Source organism: Chanodichthys erythropterus, chromosome 20 (genome assembly GCF_024489055.1).
Source record: "Chanodichthys erythropterus isolate Z2021 chromosome 20, ASM2448905v1, whole genome shotgun sequence".
NCBI lineage: Eukaryota > Metazoa > Chordata > Actinopteri > Cypriniformes > Xenocyprididae > Chanodichthys > Chanodichthys erythropterus.
Genome location: NC_090240.1, coordinates 34,431,369 through 34,454,340, shown reverse-complemented (window position 1 = coordinate 34,454,340; position 22,972 = coordinate 34,431,369). Strand labels below are relative to the sequence as shown.

General features: G+C 37.5%; 1 protein-coding gene across 1 annotated transcript in view; it reads left to right on the top strand.

The window, feature by feature from the left end:
• slc1a7b (solute carrier family 1 member 7b) overlaps window positions 1-22,972 on the top strand; it is a 56,108-nt gene that overhangs the window by 22,495 nt on the left and 10,641 nt on the right. Inside the window, exons 3-7 of the mRNA XM_067370730.1 lie at window positions 11,416-11,631; window positions 17,739-17,781; window positions 20,878-21,112; window positions 21,202-21,301; window positions 21,926-22,159. Of these exons, the coding sequence (XP_067226831.1) occupies window positions 11,416-11,631; window positions 17,739-17,781; window positions 20,878-21,112; window positions 21,202-21,301; window positions 21,926-22,159 (828 nt within the window). The remainder of the gene's footprint in view (window positions 1-11,415; window positions 11,632-17,738; window positions 17,782-20,877; window positions 21,113-21,201; window positions 21,302-21,925; window positions 22,160-22,972) is intronic.

The following is a 22,972-nucleotide window of genomic DNA, read 5'->3' as shown; positions in this document are numbered from 1 at the left end:
TTGTCATTTTCCTGGTTGTTACCCCTTTATTCCCAATACTTCACATATTGTTGCCCTATACTTACACATACTTACTGTATAGTTACACTATAAATATTGAAAGTTACGCTGTAAATTTGTTGTAATTACGCAGTACTTTCAGGGCTGTAATCTAAAGTGTTACCAAGCCACTCCCTCCGAAATACGCAATGTGCTCAGATTGGTTAGCGGGCCCAGTGTATCCAGAGTCATCATGATTCGCTGAAGCGTCCGGAAACGTCACGATCCTTACATTTTTTACGGGTTACGTGCGCTTCGGTTATATTAAATGCTCAATTTAATTTTATTGCTGTATCAAATTGAGCCCAAATCAGACCCAGATGAACAGCAATCACGGCTTTTAAAGGACGTTTATGCATGGTATTTCATTTAGTATTTGTGTCAAAGTGTTTAGATGCTGTCACTGCTGTTTGTTAGCTTTCAATATACGGTTTTATCCCGATTAAAGCTTTACTGTAGCCGAATACATGACTGAGTAGTCGCATTTTTGTAAAGGTAGCGTTTAATTTATAGCATGAACAACTGTTTGTCTATGAACATAGAAGTTTGTTGGTGTTTGTTGGAGAAGTATGCACTTTAATACAGCTAACTGGCTAGTTACTTTAAAAGACAATATCTCAGTTTGCATTGAACTTTCAGCGCTGTAATTTTGCAGATACTGTTTATGCTCAAGAAGCAACATTACACACTAACTAAAGTAAAAAAAAAGTGAAATCGCATTGAACCACCCCTTTAAATATGTAAGTGCCATTGTTTGTTCTCAAGATGCACACCAGTAATGTTTTTTTTTTCTAGTGAACGTTTATAAAAGCTACTTAAATATCCTAATCCACACTTTACTTTATACTTCTGACTTTAAAACACGCAATTGTGACTTTGTATCTCGCAATTCTGAGAAAAAAAGAATTGCGTGATATAAAATTGCGAGTTACAGTCAGAAGTGTGAGATTTTTTTATTTTTCATTCAGTGGCGGAAACAAGCTTCCATAGTTTCCTCTGTGCAGCAAAAAAAGAAAAATTCTAAAGACTATGTAAGTCAATTCTTTTTTCATGCATTTTTTCTCGCATGGAATTACAGGTAATGGGGTTTGAAGCTTTCAAGCTTCAAAAAGGACCCCGAGGCACCATAAAAGCATCATAATTGTGATTCAAGCAACTGAACTTATATCATATGTTGGCTTTGTGTGAGGAACAGACTGAAATGGAAATCGTTATTCAATTAAAATAGTTGGTTGTTGAGTCAGTGAGCAGAACCTGATTAAACCGCATCAATGGACTCATTAAAAAGATCTGATTCAAAAGAATGACTCATTCATGAATCAGGCATTGCTAATTCTCCCAGGAAATCTAATAACGTAGCCAAGGAGAGCCAAATTTGGTGTGTTTAATCCTTAGGATTTTAAACCATGGCTGTGCTTATACATAGGACTGAACAATATATATTGAATATTTATGATAATAATATTTATGATAATATATATATATATATATGTGTAGACAGTCCTGTGGTGTTACTGTGATATATCAGCTGCACATTTTTCCCCCTAAAAATAAACAACACATACCTAGCTGTTTTAGCTTGCTAAGAATGCATTCATTTTACAAGGATGTTATTGAAATACACAAATGACACTATCACATGTGCACATTTTAGACCGATTTAAAAGGTGCTATAAGATTTTCACTTTAATAAAGCATAAAATACCCCAATATGTTTGCAGATTTTTAGGAAACATGCTAAGTTCACCTACTTGTATCTCAGAAAAACATTACTACAGCCGGACATTCTACTTTGAAATGTGAGTTCCGTGTCGGAATGTCCGTCTTCGTTTTGGTCTGTGTGAAACCGTGTGCTGTCAGTTTATCCAATAGTATATCGACATCACAGGTTGCCAGTTGTCAGAAAACACTGCGTATTGCAGACATGGAAACCAGCAAACAAACCGGGTCACAGATATTCTCCAAAAATCATAGTCCATACCAGGCAGGCGGTCAAAACACATGTATCAGTCCAAACACATACCATCCACAGTGAGAAACTCCACGAAACAAAAAGAGACTGCTCAAGAATATTGACTGTCATGCAAACCAAAACAAACAAACAAGACTTCATACTGAGTACTTGCCAAAAGGCATTCAAATAGACAGGGTAATGACGGGGTAAATAGACACAGAGTAAACAGACACAGCTGAAACCAGGGGCCAGTTGCACCAGCTGTGCGCAAGTTACAACGTAGACTAGTTTTGACGTAAATGGGCACTAAGTTACAATTTACGCACTACTAAATATTTTTGTGTTGCACCATTAAACTTAGTTGAAGCGTAACTCTACGTATACACTAAATATTTACGGAAGCCTCCTATCAGGAGTAACGGTTGGAATAAAATAGCAGACTGACTGAACTGCATCAATAAGCTCTTGTTTTACCTGACAGACTTCATTCTTTACACATATATGATGCTGCTGACATTTACACTCTCTTAAATTTTAAGAGAGAGAACATCATGTGAAAAGATTACTTTGTTAGACACTCTTCAACACGAACCCGTTAAACAGCGCGCCGCTGTGTGCATCGGTCCTATCACTCCGTGTTGTGCATGTCAAATAAAATCAGTCATAATCAATAAATGTAATTTCTTATGTTTTTGTTGTTGTTTCAGTATTTATTTATTGATCCTTATTAATTTCGTTTCAAATACAGTTTCTGAATGTTATTTACATATAAAAACATTTATGATTAAGTAGCTAGAAGGCTATTATATTTAATGGGAACTTATTTTTACTGTTAGCTACGTGAGGCAAAATAAGTCAGAATGAAGGATAAACTGAAATTCACGGAATTTCAACAACTTCTGCTCCTGTATTTGAAGGATAACTGAAGGTAAACGTCATATTATGCGACTACGCATTACTTTACGGAGACCTTACGAGCTACTAGCTACGTTCTGCCTTAAGAACAAATGGTGCAACCGAATAAAGTACAGCGTTAGTTACAAACTAGCTAGTAGTTACTAAGCCACTAGTGTGGACTTTACGTTCCAATTTAAGAAAGAACTTACGAACGGCTGGTGCAACCCTACCCAGTAAACTAATAATGAGCAGTGGGTTCTGGGAAATGGAGTCCGGAATAACTCTATAGAGAGAGGCTGCCATCTGCTGGTACATGATAGCATCAGCAGCTGACAGGTATAACTTCATGTGCACATGAACTTTAATGACATCCAATTCTTAATCTGTATGGTTTAATATGGAGTTGGCCCACCCTTTACAGTTATAACAGCTTCAACTCTTCTGGGTAGGCTTTCCACAAGGTTTAAGGTTTTGTGGGAATTTTTGACCGTTCCTCTAGAAGCGCATTTGTGAGTTCAGGCAGTGATGTTGGCTCACAGTCTCCGCTCTAATTCATCCCAAAGGTGTTCTATCAGGTTGAGGTCAGGACAGTCAGGTTCCTCCACACCAAACTCGCTCATCCATGTCTTTATGGACCTTGCTTTGTGCACTGGTGCGCAGTCATTTTGGAACACGAAGGGGCCATCTTTGCTGTTCCCACAAAGTTGGAGCATGAAATTGACCAAAATGTATTGGTATGCTGAAACATATAGGGCCCTATTTTAACGATCTAAACGCAAAGTGTGAAGCGCACAGCGCAGGTGCACTCAGGGCGTGTCCAAATCCACTTTTGCTATTTTAACGACGGAAAAACGGTCCGTGCGCCGGGGCGCATTTTTAAAATGGGTTGTCCCTATTCTCTTAATGAGTAATGGGCGTAACGTTCAATAAACCAATCAGAGTGTCATCTCCCATTCCCTTTAAGAGCGAGATGCGCTCGCGCCATGGCGGATTGCTATTTACATGCCGGAATTTGTTGGCAGAAAAGCTGAACGCTTTTAAAGCGAAGAAACCGATCTGCTCGTGCGCGAAGTTAAAGCGCGCGAGCAGATCATCTACGGGACAAGCAGGATATAACATTATATATATTATATAATTATATATTATATAACATATAACATTATAAAATACACTGACTTATTAAACACACCGATTCAACTGAGGAGTTCAACGAGTGATGTTTTGCTGAAATTACCTGTTAAGTGGCCAGTCAATCTTTCAGTCGTCTGCGTTGGATGCAGGCTTTCAAATAGCTCCGCGCGATCAGTCAGTTAATATGTGTGTGTGTATTGGCACGATTGTTCAATTAATTAGCCAGTTTCGTTCATCATTATAAGTAGCAATAGGCTGAATTGAAAATAGGTATCCTAATTCTAATACACACAATGACTATTCATCATTACATTTTTATATTTATGTAGCCTACACAATAATATTCTTTTACACTGTAATCCTTTTGTTTTTAATATTTGGCATATTTGTGTGATGCGCATCCCTGTGTGTAATAAGCAAAGTCAAGCGCACTGTGGACGCGCCCAGAGGTGCAGTTTCTACCAACGCGCTCTAACAAACAAAATATTGCGCCATTGACTTTAGACTTTAGACCAGGTTTGATTTGGTCTATGGCGCAGTCTATTTTCAGCTCCTTAAAATAGCAATGCGCCAGCAATGCGGCTGAACACACCTCTTTTTTAGACCAGCACGCCCATGGGCGCACTAACTGGCGCAAATGCATTTACTAATTTAAGGACGTGGCGCTGAACGGGAAAACGCGAACGGCGCCGGACGCAAACTAGCAAACACACTTGCGCTGCGCCTTGCGTCGCATTGCGCCGGGTGTATTATAGGGCCCTAAGAGTTCCTTTCACTGGAACTAAGGGTTCAAGTCCAACCCCTAAAAATCAACCCCACACCATAATCCCCCTCCACCAATCTTTACTCTTGGCACAATGCAGTCAGGCAAGTACCGTTCTCCTGATAACTGCCAAACCCAGACTCGTCCATCAGATTGCTAGACAGAAGCGTGATTGGTCACTCCAGAGAACGCGTCTCCACTGCTCTAGAGTCCAGTGGTGGCGTGCTTTACACCACTGCATCCGAAGCTTTGCATTGCACTTGGTGATGTAAGGCTTGGATGCAGCTGCTCGGCTATGGAAACACATTTCATGAAGCTCTCTAGGCACTGTTCTTGAGCTAATCTGAAGGCCACACGAAGTTTGGAGGTCTGTAGCTATTGACTCTGCAGAAAGTTGGCGACTTCTGCGCACTGTGTGCCTCAGCTGACCCCGCTCTGTGATTTTACGTGGCCTAGTTAGTTGCTGTTCTTCCCAATTGCTTCCACCTTGTTATGATACTATTAACAGTTGACTGAATATTTAGTGGTGAGGAAATTTCACAAATGGACTTATTGCACAGGTGGCAACCTATCAAGGTACCACGCTTGAATTCACTGAGCTCCTGAGAGCGACCCATTCTCTCACAAATGTTCGTAGAAGCGTCTGCATGCTTAGGTGCTTGATTTATACACCTGTGGTTATGGAAGTGATTGGAACACCTGAATTTAATGATTTGGAGGGGTGTCCCAATACATTTGGCAATATAGTATCTATCTATCTATCTATCTATCTATCTATCTATCTATCTATCTATCTATCTATCTATCTATCTATCTATCTATCTATCATCTATCTATCTATCTATCTATCTGTCTGTCTGTCTATCTGTCTGTCTGTCTGTCTGTCTGTCTGTCTGTCTCTGTCTGTCTATCTATCTATCTATCTATCTATCTATCTATCTATCTATCTATCTATCTATCTATCTATCTATCTATCTATCTATCTATCTATCTATCTATCTATCTATCTATCTGTCTGTCTGTCTGTCTGTCTGTCTGTCTGTCTGTCTGTCTGTCTGTCTGTCTGTCTGTCTGTCTGTCTATCTATCTATCTATCTATCTATCTATCTATCTGTCTATCTATCTATATATATGTATAATAAGAAAAATTATATTGAGTTTTATTTAAATCAGAAAAAGTCCAGTGAAGAGTATTGTTTTGTTCAAAAAAGTTGAATTGCTTGATCATGATTCATAACACTTATTGTATGTAGAGAGGCAAATAAATTCATCTGTCCTGTGTGTCTGACTGTGTCTCTAGCCACACGCTTCATTTTGCAGACATTTGTCGCAGCTAAAGCTCGGGTCACGTCACTCCGCTGATCTGGCTGTCAGGCGGCTCGGAGCTTCGGAGGGGATTTGTTGTTTTGAAGTCGACCCACTGAGGCGTATGTTCTGCATCTGACTGCGATATGATTTTGATGAAGTGACGTGCAGGAGACAGGAAGGGATTTTTCCCCCAATAAGTGCATGTGAATGGAGCTAAATGGCTTATATAATTTCCTTTATCTTCTCTTAGATACTTTTACCCATCAGAAACATGCAATGATATAAAAAATTATGTAATTTACATCATGCAACTAGACCTGTGCAAGAAAGTGCAGCATTTGAACTCCACACGATTTTATTGGCTTAAAACTGTATTTTTTGTAGACCTTGAAAGCGATGTGTTGTTACGTATCAAAACACTACTTTATGCAAGTGCACAAACATTGTTAGCTATGTAAGCTTTAATTCTGCCATTGTTTTGTTCAGAAATGTATACGGCAATATGACATTCTCCACATTACTGCAAGGGTTGCCTCCTACTACTGTCATTGTTTTAAGAAATGTAATGTCTGAACGTCATTGCATTGATTTTGTACAGAATACCTTTTGTTTTATTTAAATGTCAATATTCTCATCAATTTATCACCTCAATATGTCTTTCTACTTACTTTAAGATATAAAATGGAATTTATACAACACTATAACTGTGCACAAATGTTTGAACTTTCATTCAGGCATTGCTAAGTTCAGAAATGTTAACGGCAACATGCGTGACATTCTCCACATTACTGCTACTGTCAAGACAGAGCAATTGTTTGTATTGAATTGTTTGAGACTTAATGCCTGAACGTCATTGCATTGCATTTTATACAGTCAATCTCTTGTTTTATTTATTTAAAGGCCAGCAGATGAAGTGTTTTGTTTGTGCAATGTTCCGTAAAAATAAATGTTTTGAAATTATTATCATCTAATGCAATGACATTCAGCCATTTTCATTTATTTTTATTTTTTTGCACCACAGTATATTTTGTATATCTATTCATGGAGATTATGATGCTCTTTCCAATGTTAAGAATAAACTGAACATATGCTTCACATTCCTGTTATGAGTTTCTGATGATGATTGTTTCCTCTCTACTGACAAAGGTCAGCGAGGGTGAAAACACACACTGGAAACAGGAGGGGATAAAGAGAGAGAGAAATAGATTTGACATTTCCTTAATAAATCCATCCGCACGCAAACCCAGATTGAAACGTCACTGCAACTGGATACGGATTACCCACAACGCTCACCACGGTCACAATGTTAAACAAGAGGATGTGATTCATTCAAACATGCCTATTTACACTGATCTGACATCAGCTGTGCCATGTTAGCATCTGAAATCGCCCCCCTATAACTTTTAATAGGGCACTATTTTGAGAGGACATTCATTTGTAGTGGTGTCTGAAACCATAGTGGATGTTATCCAGTGCACTCATTCAATCCCATAATACACCGCAATAACAAGTGTACAACCTAAACACTAAACGGCAAGAGAATACCCATAATGTCGCACCAAATGAATTCCAAATGATATTCCTAATTCTAGAGATAAAGACTGCAGTGATATGACATGTTCTCAACAAATTCTCAGACTGTGCTCAGCATCAGATCTCAAAGGTGCAGATCTCAACATGAGCATGGATCTCAACATATCAAACGAGATTAAATAATATGAGCTGCTATAAACATTCATTTACAATATACCTTTTCATACTATTACTGTATGATGACTATAGAATGCAGCAGTCGGGTTCCGGAAGTAAAAACTCTCTATAGGGAAATTGATTTTTTAATAATAACTTATAAACCTTTAAAGACAGCCCTGCTGTGAGCTATGAGGTTGTTAGTCAATGGTATTTGCTTCCGTCCGCATGCGTTATTTCAACTTCGTTTTAAAATAATTGTGTTTAAAAGCAGAATTCATGGTGAAAAACTACATTACCCATGATGCTGTACAGAAAATTCCACCAATCAGAGAGTTGCCACAATCAAAACACTCCAAAAGATCTCCTTAGCCCCGCCCACTGTCATGAAGCCCTGCGAGTGATGTAATTGAGGGGCTGTTTACACGACACTGTTAGAAAACTTTTTATGCATTTTGGCTGTTCATTTAAACGGCAAAGGCATTTTGGTGGCCTAAAAACATAAATTTTTGAAAACTGGTTTCAAAAGTGCAAGTATTTGAAAATGACGACGTTGTCATCTCCGTGTACACTGCAAAAACACAAATCTGTGAACACGGTGAGGGATGCACATCCGTATTACATTTTTAGTCTATCCACCTTATTTTTCAGTGTGTTTTCTGTGAATGTGATTTATTAGCCACTACAAGGAAATAACAAGAAGAATATCAAAGTGCAGTAAACTGTAAAAATAAGGTGGATAGGCATTCGCGTTTGGCGCGAGTGCTCTGTAAAAGAACACGTATGTTCTTTACAAACTTCCATCTTTGTTGTGTAACGTACCCTTAGTCATCCTCTCAAAATATTTGCATATATGTGCATATTTTATCGCAATAAACGTAAAAAATATATAAATAAATAAGTCACTGGCCACTTGCAAATGGGGCAAAAAGTAGTAGCTTTATTAGGCTGCTGTCACTTTAAGACATGCACTGTTTACGTTAACTTAAGACATACGCTACGATATTTGCTGAGATGGGCATTTTTTGACATAATTTTGTTCAAATTTGTTGGTTCAATCACAAGAAGAGATGAAAGAGAGCTCAATGAAGTATTCGTGTGCTGTCTGAGATGTGGCTTTCTGGGCACACGCTTCGGATGTTTGTGCACAGAAACGAATTCCCTTTCGTGTCTTCTTGTGCTTGAATATTTAAATTGGCAAGGCTTAAACTTTCGTGATGATGCAGTACTTGCTCTTCATCTGTCCCGAGCGTCATTCATGTTTATTCACATTCATGTTCTCACAACATTGCATTGCTAGAATTCATATGAATGTTACCAGTAAACTGGTGATTGGCAGTGTTTCATATACAACGCCAATTTTTACTCGCATTTGGCACTTACCGAGTATTCATTATATATATATATATATATATATATATATATATATTATATATATATATATATATATATATATATATATATATGTACAGAGGCTAAAATTTACACTCGCCATGCGCCAAATGCGACTTCTGGAACCACTGCCATTAAAAAAGTGTGCAGGCACTAATGCACTCTATTGAATGACTATTTTTAGTAATTGTAAGGAATGCAGAACAAACTTCATACTTAAATGAAACACAACTGAGAACTAAATGAAGTTTCCTGAGCTATGAAAGAGAAAAAAAAATCCTCTGAACAGTGACTATGCAAAACTCAACATGTTTTGAGTGCTTTTGGTTGCTAGAGTCAAAAGAGTCCACCCTTAATTCTATGAAACAATAAAATATAGGTATTGAAGGAAGAACCTGAATATCAATTTCATTTTCTTGTTCATCCACATCTGTGACTATATGTATCATAGCATTACTATACTCAAAATCATCTCTGATTTGAAAAAAAATCCAATATAGGAAGAGGAAATCATGTGAATATGAAAAAGCAATATTTTTGCGAGATGTCCTGCGGTCATTAATATGTAATCTCTGGCTGATGGAGCCAGCTGTTCATCTGCACAACAGAGGCTGTTTAGAGGGCACCTTCTCTCGCACGCTAATCTCGCAGCTTTTGTGTGGATGACTGCTCGTGTTGTAGTGAGATTTAGCTGAATTCCCACCAGAGAGATGAGCGCATGTGAACATGACAATGTTGGGCTTTTTTATAGGCACCTAAAGGCCTTGAGAGGTCAAATTGTAGGTCAAAATTTGGTCTGCTAAGATACCTTTAGGATTTGACATACTGTAAGATGCTATTGCACATTAGCGTTTGAAAACATTATTCATATGAAACATAATTTACAGACAAAGCATTATGAAATCATTTACTTACAGTTTGTGATGCAGCTGACAGATCTAATACAGTTGGCTGCTTCATCTTTCAACAAAAGTTTCTTTGTGAACTCTCCATTACACTGTGCCTAGATAACAAAACAATCTGCAGTCAAATGCTCCGAACAAACATATAATCATCTGATGCGATTAAAAATATAACATCCACTTGTTCCGGCCACTGAGATCCTTCATGAAGTCTATACAGAGACGCAAACAAACTGTTTAAACTGGACGCAAAGCGAATGCTTTTTCAATCTTCCATTTATCGAGTTGTCACAGACTCAAGCATGTGGAGTGTCAGAAACTTAACGGACATCATTACTGTATACAGTGTAGTCAGCATCAGTGATTATAATGAGGTCAATTTTTAGGGTTGCCCAATAGCTACTCAAAACTAGCCCAATGGCATTTCAGAGGGGTCCTCCAGAAAAAAAAAATTGTGCTCCTAAGGGTAAAATCCACATTTTGGCAGGGTAAAATTTGCATTCCGGGGGCTAAATATCATGTTATTTAGGGTCGCTTCAACCTGCGGACATGAAAAACAACCCATGGCAACAGTGTTAGTAGCCCAATTATGTAGGAAAACTGTGGACTTGGCAACACTAGTCTATTTGCTTTTGATGCAACTGTTAAGTGACTGAACGCCAGTGGGCGGGGCCTATGGTATGATGATGTAGAACTATTCGTCGATCTCTTGCTCTAAAGGCGGTCATATGTACTTGTCCGTGTAACATCACAGATCCCACAATATTCAAACAAGATGTCTTTGGAGCTTGGTAAAAAAAAAAAATTAATTAAAAAAAAATAAAACTTTGTTTATAAGGAGAATGTTTTAAGCTATGTTTTAAGCTATGAAAACCACAGGATGATTAAATTATGTCAAAAGCACAAGGAAAATTTTATTTCTCATGTCATGACCCCTTTCATTTGCCATAATATTTCCAAATATTATGTTTTTACTAGGTTTGATCAAATAAATGCATGAGTGTTTGTGTAAAAATGAGCTCTACGGAAGACAGTAGTGTCATTTTTCATCTCAAATGTTGATTCAGTCCAGTTCAATAACTGTAAAGTTCATCAATTATGAAACAAGTTCATTTGAGCTATAAGCAGCTCTACAGAAGACAATAGTGTCATTATTCACTTTGAGTCAGTTCAATGTTGATTCAGTTCAATTCAATAACAGTGCCGATGTTGCAAAATTTGACAATTATGAAAAAAAGAAAAAAAAAAATCGCATCATCTATAAAGCAGCTCTACAGAAGATAACGGTGTCATTTTCCAGCTCAAGTCTGTTAAAGATAACTCTGTTTGCTCTCTTTCAGTTTGATGTCTGGTCTGGCGGCGCTGGATGCAAAGTGCTCCAGTCGGCTGGGCCTCATCACGGTCTCTTACTACCTGTGGACCACCTTCCTGGCTGTGGTGGTGGGAATTGTCATGGTGTTGATCATCCATCCAGGTGGAATGGCACAGAAGGAAGACTCAGAGGACAGCGGGAAACCCATCATGAGCTCCGCTGATGCTCTCCTGGATCTCATACGGTGAGACAGACCTTATGTTTCTCCCTCTTATCATTCCAAACCTGTATCACATTCTTTTTCTGTGGAAGACAAAAGAAAAGGTAGTCAGACAACTCTGATCCACAATCATGGCTCATGATATTAACCCAGCTAACAGGCAATGTTCTCAGAACGTTCTGGCTTGGTTCACCCAAAAATGAAAATTCTTTCATTAATCACTCGTTCCAAACCTCGTTCATGTCGTTCCAAAGCTGTAAGACTTTCGTTCATCTTTAGAACAAAAATTAAGATATATTTTTTTAATAAAATCTGACCAATTTTTGTCCCTCCATTGACAGCAACGCAACTACCACTTTGACGCTTCAAAAAGTTCATAAAGAGATTGTAAAACTAATCCATTTGAATTGAGCAGTTTAGTCCAAATTTTTTATATGATGAACAGATTGAATTTAGGCTTTTATTCCCATATCACATTAATCAACTCACACAGTTGTGGTAAACGGAAGCTCAAGCATGTTCACTTGACAGGTTCATTCTCGTGTTACGCAGCATGTTTGAGCTTCAGCAAGAACCAATGAGGTTCATTCTCGTGTTACGCGGCACGTTTGAGCTTCAGCAAGAACCAATGAGGTTCATTCTAGTGTTACGCAGCACGTTTGAGCTTCAGCAAGAACCAATGAGGTTCATTCTCGTGTTACGCGGCACGTTTGAGCTTCAGCAAGAACCAATGAGGTTCATTCTCGTGTTACGCAGCATGTTTGAACTTCCGCAAGAACCAATGAGGTTCATTCTCGTGTTACGCAGCACGCTTGAGCTTCAGCAAGAACCAATGAGGTTCATTCTCGTGTTACGCGGCACGTTTGAGCTTCAGCAAGAACCAATAAGGTTCATTCTCGTGTTACGCAGCACGTTTGAGCTTCAGCAAGAACCAGTGAGGCTCATTCTCGTGTTACGCAGCACGTTTGAGCTTCAACAAGAACCAATGAGGTTCATTCTCGTGTTACGCAGCACATTTGAGCTTCAGCAAGAACCAATGAGGTTCATTCTCGTGTTACGCGGCACGTTTGAGCTTCAGCAAGAACCAATGAGGTTCATTCTCGTGTTACGCAGCACGTTTGAGCTTCAGCAAGAACCAATGAGGTTCATTCTCGTGTTACGCGGCACGTTTGAGCTTCAGCAAGAACCAATGAGGTTCATTCTCGTGTTACGCAGCACGTTTGAGCTTCAGCAAGAACCAGTGAGGCTCATTCTCGTGTTACGCAGCACGTTTGAGCTTCAACAAGAACCAATGAGGCTCATTCTCGTGTTACGCAGCACGTTTGAGCTTCAACAAGAACCAATGAGGCTCATTCTCGTGTTACGCAGCACGTTTGAGCTTCAACAAGAACCAATGAGGTTCATTCTCGTGTTACGCAGCACGTTTGAGCTTCAACAAGAACCAATGAGGTTCATTCTCGTGTTACGCAGCACGTTTGAGCTTCAGCAAGAACCAATGAGGTTCATTCTCGTGTTACGCAGCACGTTTGAGCTTCAGCAAGAACCAATGAGGTTCATTCTCGTGTTACGCAGCACGTTTGAGCTTCAACAAGAACCAATGAGGTTCATTCTCGTGTTACGCAGCACGTTTGAGCTTCAGCAAGAACCAATGAGGTTCATTCTCGTGTTACGCGGCACGTTTGAGCTTCAGCAAGAACCAATGAGGTTCATTCTCGTGTTACGCAGCACGTTTGAGCTTCAACAAGAACCAATGAGGTTCATTCTCGTGTTACGCGGCACGTTTGAGCTTCAGCAAGAACCAATGAGGTTCATTCTCGTGTTACGCGGCACGTTTGAGCTTCAGCAAGAACCAATGAGGTTCATTCTCGTGTTACGCAGCATGTTTGAGCTTCAGCAAGAACCAATGAGGTTCATTCTCGTGTTACGCAGCACGTTTGAGCTTCAACAAGAACCAATGAGGTTCATTCTCGTGTTACGCAGCACATTTGAGCTTCAGCAAGAACCAATGAGGTTCATTCTCGTGTTACGCGGCACGTTTGAGCTTCAGCAAGAACCAATGAGGTTCATTCTCGTGTTACGCAGCACGTTTGAGCTTCAGCAAGAACCAATGAGGTTCATTCTCGTGTTACGCGGCACGTTTGAGCTTCAGCAAGAACCAATGAGGTTCATTCTCGTGTTACGCAGCACGTTTGAGCTTCAGCAAGAACCAATGAGGTTCATTCTCGTGTTACGCAGCACGTTTGAGCTTCAGCAAGAACCAGTGAGGCTCATTCTCGTGTTACGCAGCACGTTTGAGCTTCAACAAGAACCAATGAGGCTCATTCTCGTGTTACGCAGCACGTTTGAGCTTCAGCAAGAACCAGTGAGGCTCATTCTCGTGTTACGCAGCACGTTTGAGCTTCAACAAGAACCAATGAGGTTCATTCTCGTGTTACGCGGCACGTTTGAGCTTCAGCAAGAACCAATGAGGTTCATTCTCGTGTTACGCGGCACGTTTGAGCTTCAGCAAGAACCAATGAGGTTCATTCTCGTGTTACGCAGCATGTTTGAGCTTCAGCAAGAACCAATGAGGTTCATTCTCGTGTTACGCAGCACGTTTGAGCTTCAGCAAGAACCAATGAGGTTCATTCTCGTGTTACGCGGCACGTTTGAGCTTCAGCAAGAACCAATGAGGTTCATTCTCGTGTTACGCGGCACGTTTGAGCTTCAGCAAGAACCAATGAGGTTCATTCTCGTGTTACGCGGCACGTTTGAGCTTCAGCAAGAACCAATGAGGTTCATTCTCGTGTTACGCAGCACGTTTGAGCTTCAGCAAGAACCAATGAGGTTCATTCTCGTGTTACGCAGCACGTTTGAGCTTCAGCAAGAACCAGTGAGGCTCATTCTCGTGTTACGCAGCACGTTTGAGCTTCAACAAGAACCAATGAGGCTCATTCTCGTGTTACGCAGCACGTTTGAGCTTCAGCAAGAACCAATGAGGTTCATTCTCGTGTTACGCAGCACGTTTGAGCTTCAGCAAGAACCAATGAGGTTCATTCTCGTGTTACGCAGCACGTTTGAGCTTCAGCAAGAACCAATGAGGTTCATTCTCGTGTTACGCAGCACATTTGAGCTTCAGCAAGAACCAATGAGGCTCATTCTCGTGTTACGCAGCACATTTGAGCTTCAGCAAGAACCAATGAGGTTCATTCTCGTGTTACGCAGCACGTTTGAGCTTCAGCAAGAACCAATGAGGTTCATTCTCGTGTTACGCAGCACGTTTGAGCTTCAGCAAGAACCAATGAGGTTCATTCTCGTGTTACGCAGCACATTTGAGCTTCAGCAAGAACCAATGAGGTTCATTCTCGTGTTACGCAGCACATTTGAGCTTCAGCAAGAACCAATGAGGTTCATTCTCGTGTTACGCAGCACGTTTGAGCTTCAGCAAGAACCAATGAGGTTCATTCTCGTGTTACGCAGCACATTTGAGCTTCAGCAAGAACCAATGAGGCTCATTCTCGTGTTACGCAGCACGTTTGAGCTTCAGCAAGATCCAATGAGGTTCATTCTCATGTTACGCAGCACGTTTGAGCTTCAGCAAGAACCAATGATGTTCATTCTCGTGTTACGCAGCACGTCTGAGCTTCAGCAAGAACCAATGAGGTTCAGTCTCGTGTTACGCAGCACGTCTGAGCTTCAGCAAGAACCAATGATGTTCATTCTCGTGTTACGCAGCATGTTTGAGCTTCAGCAAGAACCAATGATGTTCATTCTCGTGTTACGCAGCACGTCTGAGCTTCAGCAAGAACCAATGAGGTTCATTCTCGTGTTACGCAGCACGTTTGAGCTTCAGCAAGAACCAATGAGGTTCATTCTCGTGTTACGCAGCACGTTTGAGCTTCCTCGAGAACCAATGAGGTTCATTCAGGTTTGAGCTTCCACAATAGGTTTGTTCTCACCAGTGAAGCAGGTTTGATTGAGCTTCTGTTTTTGTTCACTGATCGATGTTTATATTGCAGTACAAGTAAATTTTGATTCTCTGATCTTAGTTTTCTTGGAGGATTATATGGGATTAAAAGATTTGCCAAATAAGACGGGGCCTGGTTGTTTAAAGATTTGTACACAAACATTAAAATTCTGTATTTAATTTTAAAATGGACCAGGAGCCAATTTAAAGAAACTAACACAGGGGAAATTGATTCATATTAACTTTTTTAATAACCTCACCAGGGCATTTTGTACTGATTGATAGAAGTGATGCCAGAAACAAAGAATTAAAGAAATCCAGCCATGATAGAATAAAGATGTGGATTACTGAGTCTCAGTTTCTTAAGAATGCTTCAGTTTTGGCTAACAAATGCAAATTATAAAAACAAGCCCGGACCACTGAATTCATTTGTTTATCTAATTTTAGGTTATTATCAATTAAGAAGCCTAAATCTCTCACTGTTCATCATATGAAGTGATCGAGTCTCTTTAGAAAATTTGGTCTAAACCGCTCAATACTTATGGATTAGTTTTACGATCTCTTTATGAACTTTTTGAAGCGTCAAATAGCTGTCTATGGAAGAGCAGAAATTGCTCAGATTTCATCAAAAAGATTTTAATTTGTGTTCTGAAGATGAACGAAAGTCTTACGGGTTTGAAACGACATGAGGGTGAGTAAATAATGACAGAATTTTCATTTTTTGTTGAACTAACCCTTTAACATTCTAACAACAAAAAAATGTTTTTAAAACATTTTTAAAAAATGGATGTTTTGAACGTTCAGGGAACATTCACAAAAACGTTTTCACAACTTAATGGGAACGTAAGTTCTTGTTTTTTTAGCTGGGAAAGTGACTTTTTTGTTATCAACAATAACTGGCAATAAAAATAGAAGTTGATTTATGAATTACTTGCAACTATCAGGCAGGTCAGCAATATTTTACAGTGAACATCATGGATACAATTTCCAGACAACCTAATTGTGTTTCGATTGAAGGTATAGCAGTCATAATGTCACATGACCTGTATGAGAGCACTCGAGCATCTACAATGAGTCATGAGCACGTCTAGAACGACTGGGAAAACATTGTAGATTTGTGTAGATTGATGTAACTGTATTTGATAATAAAATTAACTATAAACATGTTCCACAAAAGATAATCAAACACAAAGTCAAACAATATTGACTCGTCAACACTAGATCTATTGTTTTAGGATTTCAAACCATGTAAATGTGTTTTCGCTTGAAAGTGTGCTTGCGGCTATGTTTATTTGCTAAAAATGACACTTGGTTTCATATTAAGCTATGCACAGGAAGTGAATTATTAACCACGCTGGAAGCAAATACAGCCATTATCTCTGCCTCCAGGAAGCCAAGTAACTAAAATAAATTACACTCTGATGTTACAATCCGTCAGCTGAAGGTAATTTCATTACAAACATAATATAAACAGTTGTTTGTGTAGACAAGCCATTTAAAAGACACTCAATACATTCAGAACCTACATGTGGTCTGTTGGCAGGGTTATTTGGTTTAATCATTTCTTTAATTAAAACGAACGATAAAAATGCTTTGCTATGTCATAACTCATTCCAGCCCACATAAGAATAAAACATAAAACATAATATAAATATTTTTCTATCTTTGGAATGTTAACGTCCCTCAACAACAGCAGAAAATATAATTTTTCAGTGACTATTTGTTGGCCTTCATTCATTGTGCTTTTTGTTTTTGTTTTCCAGCCACATTACAACTACATGGTTTAGGTATATTTATAAAAACAGGTTTAGGTATAGGGAAGCACGATAGTAAATTGAGTCAACATTGAGTCTCATATAAAAGATTTTGTCCTTGCGGTGTTCAATTAAAGGACCTCACAATGTGAAACATTCCATATCTTTCATACGTTGTGGGGTCTTCAGGACACACACACACACACACACGATGTAATATAAACAAGAACACACACACACACACACACACACACACACACATGATGTAATATAAACAAGAACACACACACACACACTGAAGAGCTGCAAGGACATTTTTTATAAAGGACACTAGCAGTTGTGTACATGTTATACTTTCTAGAAAAGTCTTAATAAAAGCACTCAATAGTTGAATAGTGAAACTATGTGATATATTTTATGTCCCCAAACAGAAACATGTTTCCAGCCAACCTTGTTCAAGCTACATTTCAACAGGTAAGTTGGACAAAAAATGAAAATGAACCATTGAATTAATGAATGCAAAGCATGAATGCATACTTGAGCGTTTTGAATCAACTTTCAAAAACTTTGTGTTTTCCTCAAAAAAGTGTCTTTAAAAAGAACTTATTTTAGTATCACTGAGATACAATTGGTTTTTGTTAATATTTTGAATAAGTTTTATTTTTTTATTTTTAGTAAGTTTATTTTTAGTCGGGTTTTATTGTCATTTGTATTAGTTTTTCTTTTAGTTTTAGTTGTTTTAGTATGGAAGAGGATTAGGGCCAAGCAATAATAAAAAAATAAAACCATCTCGAGATTAAAGTTGTTAAATTTCGAGAAAAAAGTTGAGATAAAATGTTGAGAAAGTCATTAAATTATGAGAAAAAAGTCATTAGATTATGAGAACAAATTTGTTAAATGATGAGAAAAAAAGTCGTTAAATTTCGAGAAAAAAAATTTAATTTCGAGAAAAAAAGTCATTAAATTTCGAGAAAAAAGTTGAGATAAAATGTTGAGAATAAAGTCATTAAATTACGAGAAAAAAGTTGTTAAATTACGAGAACAAATTAGTTGAATTAGGAGAAAAATTTCGTTAAATTTCGAGAAAAAAGTCTAGATAAAATGTTGAGAATAAAGTCATTAAATTACGAGAAAATATCATTAGATTATGAGAACAAATTCGTTGAATTATGTGAAAAAAAGTTAAATTTCGAGAAAAAAGTCGAGATAAAATGTTGAGAATAAAGTCATTAAATTACGAGAAAAAAGTCATTAAATTACGAGAACAAATTTGTTAAATTATGAGAAAAAAGTCGTTAAATTACAAGAACAAATTGGTTAAATTACTAATTTGTTCTTATAATTTAACGACTTTTTTCTCATAATTTAATGAGTTTATTCTCAACATTTTATCTCTACTTTTTTCTCAAAATGTAACGAGTTTTTTTCTCGAAATTTAACAACTTTAATCTCGAGATGGTTTTATTTTTTTTATTATTGCTTGGCCCTAATCTTCTTCCGTAGTTTTAGTACATCAAGTTTAACTAAATTAAAATGAGAAATGTTGCCTTGGCAAATAGCTGAAATGTGTAAATTATATTTAATTTAATCCAATTAACATTTATTTTATTTCAAGTAACAAAATGTTTTTAATGGTTTTAGTTTCAGTTTTAGTTTTATTTAACTATAATAATCCTGCCAGGAATGACTTAAAGGATTAGTTCTCTTTCAAATGTAAGTGACCCCAAGCTTTACTCACCTTCATCTTCTTTCTGATGAACACAACCTGAGAAATATTAATAAATATCCTGACGCATACAAGCTTTATAATGGCAGTGAACAGGGGTCATGAGTATGAGCTGAAGAAAGTATCTTCATCCACATCCATCCATCATAACGTACTCCACAAATGCATCACATCACTTGAAGTGATGCATTTGTGTAAAAAAAATATCCATATTTAACAAGTTATGAAGTAAAATATCTAGCTTCCGCCAGACCACCTTCTGTATTCACCTTATGAAGAAAGTGTAAAACTCTCACAGCTTACGCTACGTCCTACGCCTTCCATATTCAACTTACAGAAAAAGCTTAACTGATGCGACACCACTTTACACTTTCTTCACAAGGTCAAGAAGGCTGTCTGGTGGAAGCTAGATATTTTACTTCATAACTTGTTAAATATGGATTTTTTTTACACAAATGTATCACTTCGCTTCAGAAGGCCTTTATTAACCCTCTGTGGAGTACGTTTATGATGGATGGATGTGGATGAAAACACTTTCTTCTGCTCATACTCGTTATTATCACTCACTGCCATTATAAAGCTCGGATGCATCAGGATATTTATTCATATTTCTTCTTTTGTTCATCAGAAAGATGAAAGTCATATACACCTAGGATGGCTTGAGAGTGAGTAAAGCTTGGGCTAATTTTCATTTGAAAGTGAACTAATCCTTTAATTTCCATGGAATTACACAAAATTAATCACTTGTAAACCAATTAGAATCAAGAATTCAACTGTCATTGTATATAATGCTATAGACCTGTGATTTAAGATATGGCATCTGTTTATGGATTATGTTCATTTTTTTTTTTTTTTGGTGACATTTGGCCTTTATTATTTAGTGATATGTTTAAAAGCACTTTTTCAATGATATGAGAACATTTTCATCTAAAATGCCTTTCAACTTCTGAAATAACTTTATTTGCCATTATATCACTAATATTTAATATTCCTTTAAAACAATGAATTATGCACTGCAAAAATGATTTTCTTCCTCAGTATTTCTGTCTTGTTTTCCAGTACAAATATTTAAACATTCTTAAATTAAGATAGAATTACTTGAGAAGCAAAAATTCCTAAAAAAAATAAAACATTTCTGAGAAATTGATAAAAAATTAAGTGATTTATGTTTAAAAATGCCAATGGAGCAAGTAAATAAATAAATAATCTTAAAACAAGATTATTATTCTTATCTAGTTGGCAGACATTTTTTCATGTCTTCAGTGTAAAGTCAGAAAACAAGACTTGTTATCTTATGTCATTTTGCTTCTCAAGTAAATATATATCTTGATTGAAGAATGTTTAGATATTTATACTGGAAAACAAGACAAAAATACTGAGGAAGAATGTTTTGCAGTGTGAGCAGGTCGGTTGCTTTGCAGTTAGCATCACTGACTAAGGGGCCGTTTACCCGACAGCGTTTTCAAGTAAAAGCGTAAAACTTTTTATGCATTTTGGTCAATCGTTTACACGACAATGGTGTTTTGGAGACCTGAAAACACAAACTTTTGAAAACTTCAAGTGCAATTTTTTGAAAACAATACCGTTATCGTCATGAACTATTATATTTTCTATTGGCGCTTAGTGTTTCTTTACAAAGTGAAATCGCCATCTACTGGACTGGCAGCAGAATACAGCGATTTGCGTGAACGGGGATCACTTTCACAACATTGCTGTCTGTACGCAAAAAACATTTTAGTTCATTGGTGTCATGTAAATGTACCATAAATGCATTTGAGGAGCTTCTGCTCTGATCACACAAACTGAAGTCAAATAAAGACAGATTCATTTTGTTCTCTCTTTAGTATCGTACCAACAGTGTGCCCATAATGAAGACGCCCAAGGCGACAGTGGCCACCAGTCTGACGGAGAGCACCACTCGCCGCACGCTCATCTACGGGATTCAGGATGACAACGGGACGGACATCCAGAACTTTCAGCTGGATCTGACCCCGCCTCCTGACGTGGTGATGCGAACGCTTCCTGGCACCAGTGAGGGCATGAACGTCTTGGGGATTGTCATTTTCTCTGCCACCATGGGTGAGAAAACTGCCACAGAGACAATAAATGACATTTGAGAATAAATGTGTTAATATTTTCACATCATATCTCTGCTCATTTTTGCGCAGGCATAATGTTGGGTAGAATGGGTCCTAACGGCAGTGCTCTGGTTAACTTTTGCCAAAGTCTAAATGAAGCGGTGCTGAAAATCGTTGCTATTGTCATCTGGTAAGATTGTTATTTTATCAATTTTTATTTTCCTTTGATTTTAATGTTTAAAGTGATAAAACATTACCAACTGTAACCTTGTAAAGTCTGACATTTGAAATGATAGTCAGAAAATTTAAACATTTAGACAAATTCTTATTTTTTAAAAAAGAAAGAAAAAGTGTGCATATGTGTTTTTATGGCTCATACATTATGATATAGCAAAAATATGCAATTTTATGATAAAAGCTCTGTAGTATTAAAACATATAATGCAATGCATTACATTGATTACAAATAAACATTTTTCAAAAGCCTGATGGATCATATTTGATACAAAAAAATGATGCATGGATAAACAAGTAAACCTAAGTTGCTTCCGTCCAGTAAGTGTTCATCTTGAAATATTACTAACAATATAAAAGTTATTTTTACATTTACTTGATAAAAATCTAGCAAAAAGACTTAGAATTATGCTGAAATGCCTTTTACTTGCTAAAAAATGTATAAACTGTCAATCAGACCACAGAAGGCTTGCAGTAAATGTGGTTTTGTTCATGTTGATTATTTAGAGGTCTTACAATCTTGTGTATCAAATATGATACTGTAGGCTTTATAAAGTCTAAAAGGCCCTGTTTCTGTGTAGGTACTTCCCGTTCGGCATCGTGTTTCTGGTGGCCGGTAAGATTCTGGAGATGAGCGACCCGTCTGCGATGGGGAAGAAGCTTGGCTTTTACGCCATCACCGTGGTTATGGGTCTCATTCTGCACGGCCTCTTCATCCTGCCCAGCATGTACTTCTTCATCACCAAGAAGAGCCCCATCGTCTACATCCGAGGAATCCTGCAGGCGCTGCTCATCTCACTGGCCACATCCTCCAGGTACAACACACACAAACACCTGCGAAATCAAATACAAATGTCATATTCATTCCTGTTATTCTTTTGCTAAATCCCTTTAACTAACAAAAGCCATTACTTAATGACATCATCCTCCAAGAAGTGACCATTTTTGGTGGTAAAACAGCACAAATGTCAGAATTAGCAACAAATTTGATGAATTCTGTGGTGTTTTATGGTATGTTGATGGATAATACCAAAATATATATAGATATATATGCAGTACTGTTCAAAAGTTTGGGGTCAGTAATTTTTATTTTTTTATGTTTTTGAAAGAAGTCTCTTCTTTTCACCAAGGCTGCATTTATTTGATCAAGAATACAGTAAAAACAGTAATATTGTGAAATATTATTATCATTTAAAATAACTGTTTTCTTTGTGAATATATGTTAAAATGTAATTTATTTCTGTAATGAAAAGCTGAATTTTCAGCATCATTACTCCAGTCACATGATCCTTTAGAAATCATTCTAATGTGCTGATATGAAGTTGAAAACATTGAAACAAATGTTTATACTTTTGAACAGTAGTGTGTTTTACCATAGTGTAACCCTATGGTCCTGCTCATTTAGCGGTCAAAAATGACAGAAATTTTTATTTTTATTTTAATGAAATGTACTATATTTTAGTTTGATAATGTTTTTAATTTAATATTTTGTATTTTTAGGTGATTTTATGGTGCTAAATTATATTTATGGAATAGTTATGATCCATTTATTACCTGTTAATGGCTTAGCATAGACCTGGGGCCAGTTGCATAAACTTAGTCACTACATTAAGACTGTGTCTTAAGAA